Raw genomic sequence first — 18,047 nt, 5'->3', positions numbered from 1 at the left:
TAAAAAGGACTGGAATCACAGGGAGGAGGCGCCGCGAGCTCACCTTGTCTTTGAGGCCAAAATGAAGGTGAGGCAACATATGAAGACATGGCGACAGGAGCGTAATCTCGTGGGGAATGATGCTCAGCTCTCCCTTCTTGGTCTTGCCCGGATTCCCTTGAACCCCAATAATGTCTCCCCGTCGAAGTTTGTTATTTATATGAACAAATTCTTCTTCTGACTTATAATTCCTGAGGGGAAGGGACATTCAATTCAGTACACAGTAGCTCAAGTTCATGATGACCTGTGCTCTCACCCTAGATCCCTCACTAAAATCCTAAACCAACACGTAAGGTGGTTCCTTTAGCTCCTTTTAGATTCTAAACATTGTGGGCAGGATCCTGTTCCCATTTCCCTCCCACAGCCAGACCTCCCTCCCTCTTGACATAGTTTACTGCTCTTTTCCATCCACACATTCAATAAGTTCTAGTTAACTGATTGACTTGAGCTCTGCTCACCTACTCAGCTTCCACATACTCTACCTTAGATAACAGGGTTGGAAAAACAAGAACATCACCTCCAAACTCCATAAGGGATGGGCCAGCCCATGGAAGCCTTCCATACCTGGAATTGGCCATCACTTGTAGCTTGACTCCCTCTCCTCGAAGATCATAAAAGATGAGTTTTCCCCCAGAAGCCCGCTTTGCATGGATCCGGCCTACAGAGAAACAAAGAACCAATAGGACAATTTATATAATAACATCAAAATTCAAAAGATTTAATAACTGATCAATACAATAATCAAGCACAGTTCTAAAGCCTGATGATGAAACATGCCATCCTTCTCCAGATAGAGAGCTGATGGCCTCAGTATGCAAACCAAAGCACATTTTCTTCTTTTTGGGGGGGGGAGGAAGGGGAAACATGGCTAATGTGGGAATGTTTTACATGACTATATGTATTTATAATGGATTTTGCTTTTCATGCCTTATCAATGGATGGTGAAGGGGAAAGGAGAAGAGAGGAGAAAATTCAGAACTGAAAAGAACTTTTTTTTTTAAAAGAAAAAAGTAAAAGACCTTCACTGGTAAAGTTAGAAGCCATTTTGTGATAATTGGTGTTAAAGAGTACTCTTCATACTTGTGTCAGGTTTATGGAAAACAGCAGAACAGAGCCCACTGTGAGGTCCTAGAGACACTTTCTTCTAATCAAACTAAGTAGCAAACTAGCTGCTTTGATCCAGAAGCAACAGAACTCCAGTGCTACTGGGATAGGTTACAGGATACAGTGAGTCCAAATGTTACCTCAGCTGATGAGTTCCACGTTTTTCATGAACCTAGAGCCATGGCCTGGTCCTAATGGCACAGATTACAGCTGCCTTGAGGGGTAACACCACTCCCCCTCAAAGGTTACACATTACCATCCTTATTTCTTGTCCTGGTTTCCTCATTCACAGATCCCTTAACACATCTCTTCTAAACATAACTGGATGCCTAAGGATTACCCTCCTTATTTGTGGAGAGCTAGAATAGAAGTTTTCCTGAGAGAGAGATGTTACCTTTCCCCAACCGAACCAACAGACTGGAAGTATTTTTCTAAAGGAAAAAACCTTTTATTTCCCCCAAAACAATTCACGGCCCACTGTAGAACTAGAGTTCAGGAGGGGTTACTGCCTGATAATACTCACCTGCCACTCTCACGGTGATGTCAGTCAGGTGGTCACCTGGTTGTAAATGATTATACTGCTCAATGAAGTGGGTGAGTGAGCTGTCTACATGGAACTTGTGTGGGTAGGGGTCCTCTCCACTGACCTTCAGCTGCTGGATTGCCTGGCTGCGGATCTTGTAATATTGCTGTCATCAAAACAATTCAGCCCAAGATGTCAAGTTAATAAGCACTTATTAAGCCCCTTCTATGGGCCAGGCCCTGGGCTAAGCACTGGGGATATAAACAAAGTCAAAAGAGCCTCCTTGCCCTCAAGGAGCTCCCAATCTAGTGGGGAACACAACATGTAAACAAAGCCATAGATAGGATAAACTGGAAAAAACCTTAGTGAGAAAGCATTGGCTTTAGGGGGGATGAGGAAGGCTTCCTGGTGGGATTTTAGCTGAATCCTGAAGGAAGCTAGGGCAGCCAGGAGGTGGAGGTAAGGAGGGAAAGAGTTCCAGGCACAGGGGACAGCCAGGACAGCATGGAGTGAATTATCTTGTCAGAGGACCAGTCTGTGGAAGGGAGTAAGGTATAAGATCAGAAAGGTAGGACAGGGTCAGGTTATGAAGGACTTTAAAACAAAGGATTCTATATTTGATCCTGGAAGTAATGAAAAACCACTGGAGTTTAGCGAAGAGGGGAAGGGAGGGTGATCTGTTTAGACCTTGCTTTAAGAGTATCACCTTATAGCCAAGTGAGGGGCTGAACCAGGGTGGGGAGAAACTTGAGGCAGAGAGACCAGCCATCAGTCTGTTTCAATAGTCCAGGCTTGAGGGGATTAGGGCCCACATCAAGGTAACTACAGTGTCAGAGGGGATCGTAGGGAGAAATGTCACAAAGGTAGAACTGACAGACTTAGCAACACATTGGACGGGAGTGGGTGGGGGGCACAGAGTGAGGAGTTGGGGATGACAGCTGGGTTGTGAGCTTGGTAATGGAGATGGTGGTGGTACCCTCAACAGTAATAGGGAAGACAGGAAGAGAGGAGGGCTTGCCAAGTGACAAAGTTCAAACGCACATTTGGGTCCAGGCTTTCCTCCTCAGGGGGCACGTCATCGTCAGTGATGTGACTGGCGGTGGGGGACTGATTCATCTGCTTCTCGCTGAGCTCTTTATGCTTTGCCTCCTTCTCAGCCATTTTCTTCTCTGCCTTCAAACGTCTCTTCAGCTCACTGGGTAAAGAAAATGACAAAATTCAGCATGGCGATTGCTTGGGGAAACCAGTAAGATCTTCTCCAATGTATCAACTTCCCAAGGCGTGCTCACTCTAATTCAGTCCTACACCTGAAGAGTTACCAATCAACCATTTAATCACCTAACCACCAAACAAGCAATGGGGTGGAGTAGAGGCATTGAGAAGATGGACAAAATAAAATACTCGGCGCTCAGAACGTAACCAAAACCTAACAGGAGAGCAAGGGAAAACAAATGCAAGGGCTGAGTCTGATGCCCAAAAAAAGAAAATTAATTTTTTTCCCTAGAGATCACCCCTCCCATTTTTCCAAGTCTATAGTCCCAGAAAGGAAATTCTATGTACAAAGAGAAGCTGATTAGAGCACACAGCCCAAGAAAACTGTCTCTCTGTCATCCTCAGAACAATGAAGGGCTCTTGGCCTCTTCCCTTACTGGGAGCTGTACCTGCCAATCAGTTTGCCCACAGGGCAGAATCTATCCCTGTAACTGATAAATCCCAGAAGATGAAGCTCTTATTTAGGAGGCAATCTAACTTGAATCATGGGAAACCACACTGATTTACATGTAAGCCACCAACTCCTCTTCCCCCCCATGCCCAAGAAGGCAGCAGATGACCTCTCTCTTTATTTTATCTAGAAATTGGAGGCTGTCAGGGGCTCCTTCTATTTCTCATTTAGGATCACAATTTCAGAGATGAAAGGAAGCTCAGAGGCCATCTGCCCCATTTTACAGATGGGGCAGCAGGCTCGGAGAGGTCACAAAGCTAGTATCTGCCAGTGCAGGATTTGAACCCAGGTCTTCTGAACTCCAATGCTGCATTAGGATTTTTATACTTCATGTATCACCCTTAATATGCCCCTTTTTTGCTACTTTCTCCTTTACTCGTACTTTTGTTTTCCCCTTTTCCTTTCTTCTCCTGGTGGGCAAACATGCCACACACATAATTTAGATGAGTAGAGTCACCTTCAGATAAAATAAAATAAAATAAAATATAATAAAGTATAATACAATGATATAATAGTAAGATGAAGGTTCACTAGACTAGGCCTTACCATCTGTCCTTTCACTCAATCCCAAGGACAGCTAGTCTTTCCATCTTGCCCTGCAAATGAATCCTCTTTCCTCTATCTGTTGTCTCTTCCAATTAGAATGTTATTTCTTGAGAGTGGAGATTGCCTCGTGTTTCTAGTTGTATCCTCAGTGCTTAGCACAAAGCCAGCATTTTTATATATATTCTTTCATTAACTCCATTCCCTTGTTTCTTTCATAAGTTTTCCCCTTCAATCATCACTTCTTTATATAATTTTTGAATTCTCTTTATCCAACGGTTCCTTTCAATATCTACAAAAATGCTCAGATTTCCCATCTCTTCCTATGGATGTATTCTAAGACTGTCCTGGACCCTTTTTTCTCTGGTCTCTAAAACTGTTTTCTCAAAAGTTCCCATGGTTCAATGATCACCTCTATGCAAATGATTTCCAAATCTACATATCCAGCCCTCATATGTCTCATTAGAGGCAATCCAATTCATTAAATGCCAGCTGGACATTTCAAGCTCAGTATGTACCAAATGGAACTCCATTTTCCCACAAAAAAATCGACCACTTTTCCCATCTCCCCTATTTCTGTAGAAGGCACAATCATCATGGCATCCTAGATTTAGGTCCAGAAGGGACCTGAGAAACTACCTGGACCACTTCCCTCATTCTCATATATGAGAACTGAGACTCAGAACCAGCTCACATAGGCAGCAAGTGACTCCAAACAACTACAGTGCCCTCTGTATTACCCCATCATGCTGCCTCAGCTTCTCTCAGACACTAGCAAGTGTCCTCTTCCTTCTTATCCCACCCAGGCTCTCCCATACTTCCCCCAACCTTCACAGCCATTGCCCTGGCTCAGACCCTGATCATCTTTGATTGGACTATGGGAACTGCTTCCTACCTGCTCTCCCCTGCCTCCAGTCTCTCCCACCAGTGGGTGTTTCTGAAGTTCAGAATTAAAAAAAAATTAAAAGCTATTTGGTATTTGGTTACAAATATTAAGTATGCAACATACCAAACAGTCAACTAAATCTAGTAGCTTAGTGGTTGATAAACTCAAAGACCTCAAATACTGAGGTAAGGTTTTTGTCTTGGACAAAAACTGCTGGGAAAACTGGAAATCGACTTGGCCCAAATTAGGTATAGAGCAACATCTGAGACTGCACACCAAGATAAGCTCTAAATGGAGCTTTACTTAGTTAAATGCTCATTTACCTTAGTGCAGAAGTAAGATGGCAGAGAAGAAAAATACTTGATAATTGAAAAAGATTTTTTTATTTATTAGAGGTAGATCAGTGCAACAGACTAGGTAATGGACATATAGTAGCAAACAAAGTAGTTTAGTGTTTGGTAATCCCAAATACTACAGCTACTGGGCTCAAGTCTCACCATTTCACAAAAATTCTTGGAAAAACTAGGAAGTAGTCAGGTAGAAACTAGATGTGGATCAACAAAACTTAAAAACTGGACTAAGACTTTTCAGATATCCCATTATCAGGAATAGACTCAATTTATAAGAACAAGTGTTACTTTCCAATCCAACGTGACACCATATTCCAAGATAAGCCTCAAATGGCTCCATGACTTAAACATAATGGGTTACACTATTAGAGGAAAAAAGGAAGTAAAAGAAGGAAGAATGCATCTCTCACAATTATGGAAAGGTAAGGAAAGAGTTCATGCATGACCAGTCAAGGCACACTGAGGATCACAGAAACTGAAACAGATAATTTTGATTACATAAAATTTACAAGTTTTTGAACAAACAAAACCAAAGCAGTTAAGATTAGAAGGACAATTGGGGGGGGGGAATCATTGCAGCAAATTTCTCCGATAAAGGTCCTGGTATCCAAGATATACATACAGGATGTCCCAAAAATCTTGATACGGCTTAAAAGTACACTAAGACATCCTATATATGGAACATTCAAATTCATAAAAACAGGAGCTATTCCCCAATAGATAGTCAAAAGATGAGAACAGGAAGTTCTGAGAGGAAGAAATTGAAGCTATCAACAAACACAAGAAAAAAACGCTCCAAAATACTTAATAATGAGAGAAATGCAAATGAAAGTAATTCTGACATTTGGCCATCAGATAGGCAAGGTGACAATACAGGAAAATGACAGTTGTCAGAAGGGTCCCAGTGCCCTGAACTTGGTTCAGCCATTCAAGAAAGCTGTGTCATACTTTGCCCCAAAGTCACAGCAATAGGAAAAACAATACATGAGCACCTTGGTGCCCTGGGGGTTGGAGGCTTAGGAGCATGCCCCAGGTTCTACCTTCTAGGCTAAAACCACTCCAGAGGATGGGAGAAGCTTTGGGGAGAAAATCTCAGAGAGCATGGAATACAATATTGGCCATAAGGCAAAGGAGCTTGGATCACAACCAAGGATCTACTACCCGGTGAAACTGAGTGAGCATGATCTTTCAGGGGAGGAGATGGACATTCAATGAAATAGGGGACTTCCAAACCTTCCTGATGAAAAGACAGCGCTCAACAGAAAATCTGATCTTTAAATACCAGACTCAAGCGAGGCATAAAAAAATAAACAGGAAAGAAAAAAAAAACATGTAGTCAAAAAGCGCACTGTTTACATCCGTACAAGGGAAGATGATACTTGTAACTCCTGAGAATTGTATTTTTATTACATTTAAAAGGAGTATATATAGACAAAGGGTATGGTTTAAGTTGACTTTGATGTGATGATAAAAAAATCTAATTAAGAGGTGGAAAGGAATTGTACCTGGAGAAGAGGAAAGGAGGAGGCAGAAAAGGGTACCCTCACCATTGCATCACATGAAGAGGCAGAAAGACCTATTACAGTAGAGGGAAAGAAGACAGGGAGATGAGCATTGCTTGACCCTTACTTTCATCAGATTTAGCTCAAAGAGGTAATAATACAACCAGTTATGTTTAGAAATCTAACATACCCTATAGGAAGTAGGAGGGACAAGGGGAAAGAAAAGGAAGGGGGGGATAGAAAGTAGGGAAGAAATAGTAAGGGAAAAGGGGAAGAAAAGGGAGGGGGCTGATAGAAGGGAGGGAGAAAATCAATTGTGCAGCATCCAAGACAGATGAAATCAAAAGCTGCTATTCATCACTAAAGGAAGCTAATTCTGGAAGTTGCCCAGTTTTTGTACTAGGAAAGTCATTTAACCTGTTTGCCTCAGCTTCCTGAACAATAAAACGAGGATAATAACTGACTCTACCGTCCAGGGTTGTTGTTTCAGTTTTTCATTTTCATTATCAATTTCTCTGTGTACCACAACTGAGGTTAAACTAAAATGTGGTGGGAGCCTTCCTCTAGATCTTTAGTCATGAAATGAAATGAAAAAGCATTTATTTAAGAGCTTACTATGGGCCAAGTACCGAGCTATGTACTGGGGAAATAAAAGACAGTCCCTCTCTCAAGGAGCTGGCAGCCTCATTGGGGAAGACAACATATGTAGAAGAGCTATATGGAAAAGCCCAAAGATCCTTAGGGTTCAAGGACTAGGGTTGATGACAAGGTGTATCAGTCCTCCGCAAGCAACTATGTTGCTACTTACCACCATTCAGTAATGAGGGAAGGTTTCTGAGAGTCCAAGAGGAAAGGGAATCTGGGTTCTCCTTGGGAGGGGATGATTACTCAGGGTCTTGTCAGGAACGGAAAGTTGACAGAAAGTAGGAAGATGTGAAGGGGAGGAGATAGCTGGGTCTTGGTGGGCACCAGTTCTCACTGGGCCCTCCAGTGAGCCCTGAATGGGGTCTGGGGCTGCTTGCCAGTACAGGGAAGATGAGGATTCACACCGCACCCAATTCATTGCAACTGGATGAATCTCTGACAGCTTTGGCAGCTTTTCCCAGCTAGTCTCCCAGCAGTTCTTCCGATTCTCCAGACTCCAGCACCCCATCTTAGCTGCAGCTGCACCTGGAACCTACCCCACCTAAGACACTGCAGGCTGCACTCCTGACTCTGCTCAGAAATCCCTCCTCCCTGAAAGCTTGCTCCTGCATCCTGCCCGCCTCTCTCCTGTTGGCTGGGGCCTCCCGGAACCTCTTAAGGACACCCAGGCCAGCCGTGTCTTCATTCCCCTCTGCACTCCTGGATTTTCTCTGCGATACCCCAGGTTTCTTCTATGTGTTTTCTTCCCCCATTAGAGTGTAATCCCCTTGAGAGCAAGGGTTTAGCAGAGCGCCTGACACAGTAAGTGCTTAATAAATGTTTGCTAACTTGAGTTGACAATGCATGGAGCTTTCCATGGTTTTCCCTCCCTCTTCTATTCACACATCTCTGATTGCATCACGTCTGTTGTAGATATGTTGCAGGCTATTTATCCTCACCCCTGTCCTTTGGGTGACCCACAATGAATTCTTCAGAAAACATGGTATTCCACAACCTCCAGACACACATCATTACTGAAAGAATATTGATATTTAAACGGTGGGCCTTTCAGGGAAAAACTTGAGGTCATTAAAAGCACTGCTTCCTCTTCATCAATTTGGGCCCTGTTTACTGGCTATCCACAGTACCTTTCCAAGGGACACACACTGCTGAAGCAGCTCTCTATGGAGTGACCATCTAATTGCCTGTCTGTCTGGACAGCAGGCATTCCTTCCCCAACGGGACTTTCCTAGGTGCACTGTTAGGCTGAATTCTTTTAAATGATTATGGATTTCCTTTAGGATATTACAATGTTCCTGTGCTTGATACAATGAGAGCAATGTCAGCCAAAGAAGCATGTAAGGGACCTCACCATCTATGGAGAATCTTTTCCCCAATCTGACACTGCACATGCTCCTTAGTTGCCAGATATCTTTGGTTAGTGTAATCTCCCTATTTTAGGAGAGTTCAGAGAGATTTTGATATTAATTAAAGAGTATCAACAAGCAAAGTTCTATATTGTATCTTTCAAGGAATCTTGTAAGATTCTGACATACGAATAGGTGAAACCCTGGGGCAGAAAAACTTTTAAAGTGACTTTTTGTTGGACACTAAAATGCTTTTTTATAACCAAACAGTATGTGCAGTAGAATCTTGTGTTCTTTAGACTTCTGGTCAATTATGGAACTGTAAAAATGCAGTCTACTGTATGATAATGTTTATGAAAGTCCAACAGCTCCATTCTTATCTTTACTAAGGACACTCTTGATGTGTGTGTAAATTATTCTCATTAAGATTTTGCTGTCAGAGCTAGGAGAGACATTAGATATCATTAAATCAATCCCTCCATTTTGCAAATGATGAAACTGAGGCCCAGAAAGGTTAAGTCACTCAACCAGTCAGTGACAAGAATGACATTCAAACATTGGTCTTCTAAGTTCAAATCCACTGCTCTTTCCTCTGTACCACACATTACCTCCCCATGAAGAATCAGACCTTGTCAATCAGTAATTACTGATATTCTCAGTGCCTTTTCTGGCATAATAAAATGTGATGTTCTTTCTGAATAACTGGTATTCTCCCCTCATTCAGTTAGCTCCAGAATTTATACCTAAGTGCTCCCCTAACTGTGTCAATCACAGCCCAGAGCTGCCAATCACTTTCTCTCAGGCCATTTATACTTCCTTATGGTCAATCAGTGCTGGGGATACAAAGAATGCAGAACTAGCCCCTGCCTCCAAGGAGGGCATATTCTAATGGGGGAGACAAGATGGAAGTAACCAGGTCCACATAAGACTGACCAACAGAAAGGATATGGAAGGCAATGGGGAGAGGCATCTTCTCCCGCAGGAGGAACAATGGAAGAAGAGTCTTAAAGACATCAATAGAATCTAAGAGGCAAGGGGGTAGAAATTCTGAGCACAGAACAGCAAGTTCAGGTCTTGCTGATGGAGAAGAGAGCCTGTCATAAAAATCATCACAGAGGTTTTCCATTTTTGGTCTCTTCTGTCTCTAGTTTCCTCCTTAAACAACCTTAAGATGACCTGGCTTACTTTTCCCTCCCCTGCTGCTCACAATCTTTTGCCATATACCTCTATAAGAAGATTTGGCAAATGAGCTCATATTCTGAATGGGTGCTGCCCTGGTCTACCATGTTTCCTGGCTGAGGCAGTGTCCACCTTACCTAGAGCTCTGTGGGCCAATTGACTTACACTGATTAAACTTCCTTGGGAAGCTGCGATGGTGGGTTCCTTTATTTATGGCTCGGCATCACAAGCTAATTTAAATAGTTAAGTTGGAAGTAACTCAGTTGTATCCTCTATCTTCTTGTTACTCCTTTTTCTAATTTGGTATTGATGTCCATGGTCTGCCTGTTGATAGGTAGCTGATTCAGCAATGACTTCTACGTGAATAAATGTCTAAAAATATAATCAATTTTATTTTCATGATGTTATTTGATCCGCACCATATCCCTTTTCAGCACTGGCCGTGGTGGAGAAATTGGAATACTTTTTGCTCCCCAATCTAGCCTTGGAGTCAGGAGGACCTGAGTTCAAATCTGACCTTAGACACTTGACACATATTAACTGTGTGACCCTGGGTAAGTCATTTAACCTTGATTGCCTCACCAAAAAGAAAAAAAAAAATCTCTCCTCTGAGGGCCACACAATCCATATCTTCTACCCAATCAAAATCCTGGAAGGTGTTAACTACAGACATCCTAGACACTCCCTCATTCCTTCTCCAAGGTGTTCAATACCTAGCTCACAGTCTTTCTCTCCTCCCCAACTCCTACCCTTATGCTAGGGGACTTCAACATATAGACCGATACTCCCTCAAACACCCTAAGCATCAAGTTCCTCAACCTACTCATTACACACAACCTACTTCTCTGCTCCAACTTACCTACACAAAGATTCACTTTTGATCTTGATGTCACCCACAAAAGTACCAACTCCATGCTCAAGAACTGAAATCCCCTTATCTGACCATAATCTTTTCATCTCTCCCTCTGCCTTCCCTTACCAAAGCCTACTCTTTATCCACACCAAGATCTCCAATTCCTTGTCCCCTCAGTTCTCTCCCAGGCCATCATCCCTGCACTATCCATACCTTCCTCCTTTCCCCTTCTTGTCCCCTTGGGTGAACCAGCTCAAGTCTACACTATCCTCAAGTCCCCTCATATTACCGATTGTTCCCTGGCAAAGCCTCAGACATGAAGTCCTCACGCTATCTGTTGAACCAAAATGGAGAAAAATCAGGAAACCATGTCGACTGGGTCTACTACAAATTTGTATTATATGACCTTAATTGAATTTTGATTGGGTGGAAGATATGGATTGTAAGGTAGAGCAATTCTTTTACACATTTCTCTAACTCATTCTCTGACTCTCTACAGGGGCTCTTCCAAAAGTTTTCATCCCCCCTTACCTTCTGAGCTGAGAATCGTGCCTCATATTTTACTGAAAAATTTGAGGTCATTCAGAGAGCTCCCTCTTCCTCATCCCGTATCACTCGGATGCCTTCTGTCACTATCTCTTCCTTCACCCGTCTCACAGCAAGAAGGCCATACTCCTTGCCAAGGCTAATCCCTCTACCTGCACAAGTGATCCCACTCCACTGTGTCTCCTCCAATACATTGCTTCCTCTGTTATTCTCACTTATCTTCAATATCTCCTTGTCTACTGGATGCCTTCCTACTACCTACAAACATGCCCATCTATCCCTCATCTTCAAAAAATTCTCACTTCATCTGCCTATCCTGAGTAATTCTCATCCTTCATCTCTTCTGCCCTTTGTGGCTAAATTCCTTGAGAAGGCGATACACAAATAAGGTGACTCCACTTCCTCGCCTTTCATTCTCTACAGTCTGCTTCTAACGTCACCATTCAACTGAAAATGTTCTCTCTAAAGTTACCAATGATCCCTTATTTACCAAATCCAGTAGCCTTTACTCAATCCTCATTCTTTTTGACCTCTCTGCAGCCTCTAACACTGCTGATCTCCCTCTTCTCCTTGATACTCTCTTCTCTCTAGGTTTCTGGAATACCACTCTCTCCTGGCTCTCTTCCTACCTATCTGATCACTCCTCAGTCTCCTTTGCTAGATCTCCATTCAGGTTATGCCCACTAAAGGTAGGGTCCCACAGGGCTTTGACCTGGACCTTTAAAGTACGTGGAGGAGATATTCAAGAAGACTGGAAAGACAGGAAGGGATCAGGTTATAAATGCACCAAATACTCTATACTACTTCACTTGGTGATCTCACCAGCTCCCAAGGATTAAATTATCTCCATGCTAATGATTCTCAAAAATCTAATTATCCAGCCCTAACTTTTCTTAACCTCCAGTCTCACATCTTCAGCTGCCTATTTGACATCTTGAACTTGATATCCTCTTAATAATCAACATGTCAATTGTCTCTTGCTTTTCTTTGAATCCCTAGCTTGGCACAGTGCCTGGCACATAATATGTATTTAATAAATGCTTATTGACTTTCCATACTCAAACTGTTAGTATACCTGAGAGAGAAGCTCTCTGGTGAAAAACCTGAGTGCTTGGCATGAGAAAACACCTGTTGCTTGGAAAAAAAGTTAGCCAAGGCTCTGTATTTGAGCTCCACAGACACACTTATGAATAGACAGTTGACTGGAGAGTAAGATCTATATTCTCTCCAATTTAATATTCACTGTGGGGCTTTGTATTCTAGGCTCAAACAGAAAAATGAAAACAGTAAGTATCTGAGAAGTGAATATAAACTTTCCTTACATTTATGGATCAAATGTGGGCCTATGTGGTAAGCAACAACCCCCCCCCCTTTCGGAAAGCTGTCTGGAACAACCTAGGATTCAGCTTGCTTTCAGAAAATCCTTGAGGAATAAATTCAAGATTTCTATAAGGGGAAGTCCTTGAATGACAGAGTCAGTTCAACCAACAAGCATGTTATTAAGCGCTAAGGGATGTGACACTAAATTAAACAGTTCCTGTCCTCAAGGAGCTTACAGCCTAATGGGAGGCAACATGTAAATAACTGGGTAAGAGATATCTTAAGTATACTTGGGAAAAACTGAGTTCAAATTCTGCTTCGGACACTTCCTAACTGTTGACCTTACCTCAGTTTCCTCACTTGTAAAACTAGGCTAATATTAGCATCAACCTCACAAGGTTGTTGGGAGGATAAAAAGAAATACGTGTAATGTACTTTGCAAAGTCTTGCTCTCTCCATTTCCAGGAAAACCCTTCCTTTCCGGGAGTGTGGGGGTGGGGACGGGGAAGGCAAGGGCGGAGCACAAAATCTCTTTGCTATCCTCTCTATAAACCCTAGAAAGGAGACTAAAGGAAAGTCTCTCCCCAAGTCCTTCATTTTCCCCCCTTTCTCGCCCCTTTAACCCGGACTGAGCCCGGGACGAAAACGCGCGGCTGCGGCAGGGAACGGAAGACCTCTCAGACGAGCTCCCCCGACCCCAAACCGAAACCTCCGGGCTCTAGCAGGCCCCGGTGCATGCTGGGGCTTGTAGTTTCCGGCAGCGAAGGCGGCTTCTTCGCAGCATGTTAGCGCCCACGAGAGCCGCCGGAACAGCTCTAGGCACAGCTTCCTCTCCAGGGAGACCCGAGTAGTTCCCCACCCCGGACTCCACGGCCTTTCCTGACACCAGCCCTCTCGCAGAAATGCTTACTTTTTGCTCAGTTTCGGTTCGGTGCCGTCCTCGGTCACCACCGCTGCCTGCACCGCCGCCATCTTCACCCCAGGGCCCGACCTGAAAGGGACTAGGGCTCCGATAGGGATTTCCGGGTCAAACCTGTATTTATCCGGAAGGAAACGTGGCTCCGACAGAGGCTGCGCACTGTGAACTTCGTTTTTCTTGAGGAAGTCGAGAGCTCACTTTCTAAGAATGATTTCTTTTTATCCCTTCCAGCACCTCTCCTAAGTCAGGAGGGAAAGGAACCATCAGTTGATTTCCTTGAGGGCGGAGATATAGGTATTCCTTCCTCACTACTGTTGCCCCGCGCCTCCCCTCCCCCCCTTTCGAGGCGCATGCGCATAAAGTGCTTTTTTTTTTTCCCCCCAGCTAAGGTTTGCTCAATGCAGGCATGGTGGGGCGGGGTAAGCAGTGCCAGTCCAGTGAACGAGCGCTCGTGCTCGAGCTCGTGGGCGCGCGGAGGCGTCTCCCTCTGAAAGGGGCGGGGGATTGAGAGAGGAGGTTTAAATTTTGAGCGGCTGCTGAGTGGGTTCCTTCAGCACTGGGGTGGTGGAGAGCGGCCGCGGGGCAGGCAGAGGAGGTAGCCTCAGTCTATACCACGCTGAGTCCCTGCTCGCGCACGCGCAGAGGTGGTGCCCGCCCCCTTCCCATCAGATTTCCAACCAAATAAAGTTCAACCTCGGTTAAGCTCCTGCTAAGTGCAGGCCACTTGTACTAGGTGCTCAGCATACAAAGAGGTAAAAATAATGATACAAGTAAATTCATTCCTTGATGAGCATATACTCTAATGAAGTACAGATTTCCTTCATGTTTCAGTCAAATCTGACTCTACGTGACCCCTTTGGGGGTTTTATTGGCAGAGATACTGGAGGGGTTTGTCATTTCCTTCTTCAGCTCATTTTAAAGAAGAGGAAACTGAGGCCAGCGGGGTTAAGTGACTTGCCCAAGGTCACACAGCTAGTAAGTGTCTAAGGCCACATTTGAACCTGAGTTCCTCCTGACTCCAGCACCAGTACTCCATCTACTGCTTAAATAGTTTCAAGTTATTAAAGCTTAAAACTTCACTAAGACTTTTGGGACATCCTGTATTTTAACCATAGCTATTATATGAAGAGCCTATTCAAATAATTTAAAAAATTATTTAGTAGAGTTGCAGTGACCTTTCCAACTAAATCCATTCACTATGTCCAAAACTGAACTTATCTTTCCCCCAAAATTCTCCCCTCTTCCTAACTTTCCTATTGACAATTTAGGTGTCATCTTTTACTCACTTTCACTCTCTCTGTCCAGTCAGTTGTTGACAACTTGGTCATTCAGTAAATATTTATTAAGTACTTACTGTGTGTCTAGTACTGCGCTAAGTGCTGGGTATACAAATAAAAGCAATAAAGTTCTTTCCCTCAAGGAGCTCTCAGTCTGATGGGGGAAGACAACAAGCGAAAAAGTATGAATGAACAGAAGGAAGACGCTAGAATTGAGAGAGACGGGAAAAGCTTCCTGTAGAAGGTGGGATTTTAGCTGGGACCTGAAGGAGGCTGGGGAAGTCAAGAGGGAGGAAGGGAATAAGCATTTATGTTTTCTTGTTGTTCAGTCACGTCCCACTCATCATGACCCCATGGACCACAGCGTGCCCAGTCCTTCCACCCTCCACTATTTCTCAAAGCCTGTTCAAGTCCATGTTCACTGTTTCCATGACACTATCCATCCATCTCATCCTCTGCTGTCCTTTGCTCCTTTTGCCTTCAATCTTTCCAGACATCAGGATCTTTTCCAGTAAGTCCTGTCTTCTCATTATATAGCTAAAGTATTTAAGCTTCACCTTTACTATTTGACTTTCCAGTGAACAGTCTGAGCCAGTGTCTAAGTATTGACTGATTTGATCTCCTTGCTATTCAAGGGACTCTCAAAAGTCTTTTCTAGTACCATAATTTGAAAATGTTGATTTTGCAGCACTTAGCTTTCCTTATTATAGTCCAACTCTCTCAATCATACATTGGTACTGGAAAAACCATAGCTTTGGCTATACAGACCTTTGTCCTGAAGGTGATGTCTCCGCTTTTTAAAATGCTGTGCAGATTTGCCATCACTTTCCTTCCAAGGAGCAAGCATCTTATCCTGTGGGGGGCTAGCTAGGCACTGGTTGGTTCCAGGCCAGAGACTGGACTGGATTCTGATCCATGACAGAAGAGACGTCTTTGGTAATGAGGTAAGGGCAGAAGAATCTGTTGTTCAGTGGAAATTACATCCCTACTTTCAGCACACAAATACATATATGTATCTCTTTGTCTTGCACATACAACTATGGGGAGATAGATTTGGCCATTGGTAGCAAGAACACATACAATGGAAAGTGTGCTAGATTTGGAGTCAGGGGTCCTGGTTGGGATCCCCATCTCACCACTTATGATCTCTGTGAACCTTAGTTAACCTCTCTGGGCCTCAGTTTCCTCTGGAAAAGTGACCTATTAACTTTTTTTTAAGGCAGTTTGGATTAAGTGACTTGCCCAGGGTCACACAGCTAGTAAGTGTCAAGTGTTTGGTCTGAGACTGGATTTGAACTCAGGTCCTTCTGACTTCAGGACCAGCGCTCTATCCGCTGTGTCACCTATCTGCCCTGACCTACTAACTCTTAATCTATGATCCTATGACCCTGTGACCTGAGGCTCAAGGTGTGAGGAAGATACTGAATAAAGAAAAGCAACTGTCACCCCATTTCCTGCCCCAAACTCAATTTCCCTTTGCTTGAGTTAGTGAAGAGACCTTATTTCTCTCCCACTTTGGGATCAACTCAAGTCAGGAAACATCTATTAAGTGCTTACTATATTCCAGTCACTGTGCTAAGTGCTGAAAATCCAACCACAAGCAGAAAAACAGTCCCTGCACTCAAGGAGCTTGCATTATAATGGGGGAAGACAACCAAAAAAAGGAAGCAGATAGGGGAAGGGGGAGGAAGGCAGAGGTATCTGAGCAGGGGCATGGTGGTAAATTCTAGAAAGTCAGGAATGGACCCTGGGGAGGAAAGAAGATTTGACTGTCCTGGATTCTTTCCTTCAAATGGAAAGGCAAGGACTTGACAACATATGAGCTACCCAGATAGGGGTGATTTGGGAGGTACTGAGTGTACTTTCTGGAATGTTGAAGATCCGAGATGGGCTGGTGAAGCTGACTCAGAGGATCCTGGGACCCTGTACCATTGTCTGGGGAGCACTAAAAAGCATCATGAGAAGAATGCTTCAAAAATTCTACAGCAATACCCTAAGCTTTCTCAAGGTAAGGGAGGCCCAGATGTCCCCCATCTTTGGAGAAAGGGAGAGATCCATAAGGAAAAGCTCAGAGAACCCTGGGAATAACCTCATCATATCTGTGGTCCTGCCAGCAGTCAATATAATTAATCCTGGGAAGGTCATTAAAATGGCTGAGTCTGGGTGTGATCGCCTACCTTTCCCTCATCCATCTTGGTCAGGATGGATACAGAAATGTGAATAATTTTCTGGCCCTTGGCAATCCCATTCATTCTAGCCAAGAGTGGAATGGACATGATCTTTGCACTGATGACTCCTTTCATAAGCAAACAAATGTAGGATCTAGGCCCTGAATATGGTACTCATTGGAATGGCTTGATTTTCCTTTTCCTCATATGGTGCTCTTTGACCTCTTTCTTGCCATTTACAGTCAAATGCTGATCTGTGCTATGGGGCCTTGGCTGCTATCTTTGGACTCTGGCCTACCCAGCCTTCTGGGGTCATGCACCTTATGGTAAGCTCATCTCCACCAACCTCTGGATCAATCTATGGCATATCCTGGGTCAGAGGGTCAGATAGATTAGAAACACTCCTCTCTGAATGACTTCAATTCTGCCTTAGTAGAGAGAGGATTAATCAGTGGCTAGAACTCTCCCCATAGAAGACACTCCTTTTCTTTTCTTTTCTATGCATGTCTAAGTGCAATTTGATTTATTCAAGACTTGATGGAAAAAAGGGCTATTATGTAATACTTTACATTACTCTTAGATTTTGCGCAGCCCTGGGATAATTTAAGCAGGCCTCCTGGTGCTAAATGAGTTCATCAAGCAAGAGAAAGGCTCCTAATCTCAGAGTATTGGGGGCAGAACTAATTAGGGGACACGATACACTACAGAGGACCAAGCACTAGATTTGGATTCAAAGGATATGGGTTCAAATCCTATCTCTGCCGCTTACCTAGACTCTTCCTGGTAATTTGGGGGATTAAGACATCTTAATCACACTCATATTTCTTTGATGAAGTCATAGAACTTGTGATAGTGTTGGCCAGGGCACAAGACTTTACTTATCATTCCTCTGTTGAAAGAAAATCTTTGTTCAGTTCTGATTTGTTTGCCCTGATTAAAGAGGAAAAAATTAAGGTAGAGAAAATTAAAAGGAATTTAATAGGAAAAAAACCACCAAAGCTGAAACACATGGTGGAATGGCCATGAGGGACCAACACTGGATTCAAACTGGGAGCGACTTTTAAAGACAACTTTTTATAATAAGAGGAAAACAATCCACAAAAAAAAAAAAAAGGTACACATCT

At 43.5% G+C, this 18,047-nt stretch overlaps 1 protein-coding gene across 1 annotated transcript in view; it reads right to left on the bottom strand.

Moving 5' to 3' along the window:
* Positions 1–13,577, bottom strand: part of KARS (lysyl-tRNA synthetase) — an 18,569-nt gene extending 4,992 nt beyond the window's left edge. Inside the window, exons 1-5 of the mRNA XM_027843266.1 lie at positions 13,470–13,577; positions 2,708–2,861; positions 1,667–1,832; positions 604–697; positions 14–230 (exon numbers count right to left, since the gene is read on the bottom strand). Of these exons, the coding sequence (XP_027699067.1) occupies positions 14–230; positions 604–697; positions 1,667–1,832; positions 2,708–2,861; positions 13,470–13,531 (693 nt within the window). The 5' untranslated portion in view covers positions 13,532–13,577. The remainder of the gene's footprint in view (positions 1–13; positions 231–603; positions 698–1,666; positions 1,833–2,707; positions 2,862–13,469) is intronic.
* Between the last annotated feature and the right edge of the window lie 4,470 nt (positions 13,578–18,047).

The sequence above is a fragment of the Vombatus ursinus genome, unplaced genomic scaffold (assembly GCF_900497805.2).
Source record: "Vombatus ursinus unplaced genomic scaffold, bare-nosed wombat genome assembly UNPS02014900.1, whole genome shotgun sequence".
Classification (NCBI taxonomy): domain Eukaryota; kingdom Metazoa; phylum Chordata; class Mammalia; order Diprotodontia; family Vombatidae; genus Vombatus; species Vombatus ursinus.
This window is presented reverse-complemented; position numbering and strand designations above follow the sequence as displayed.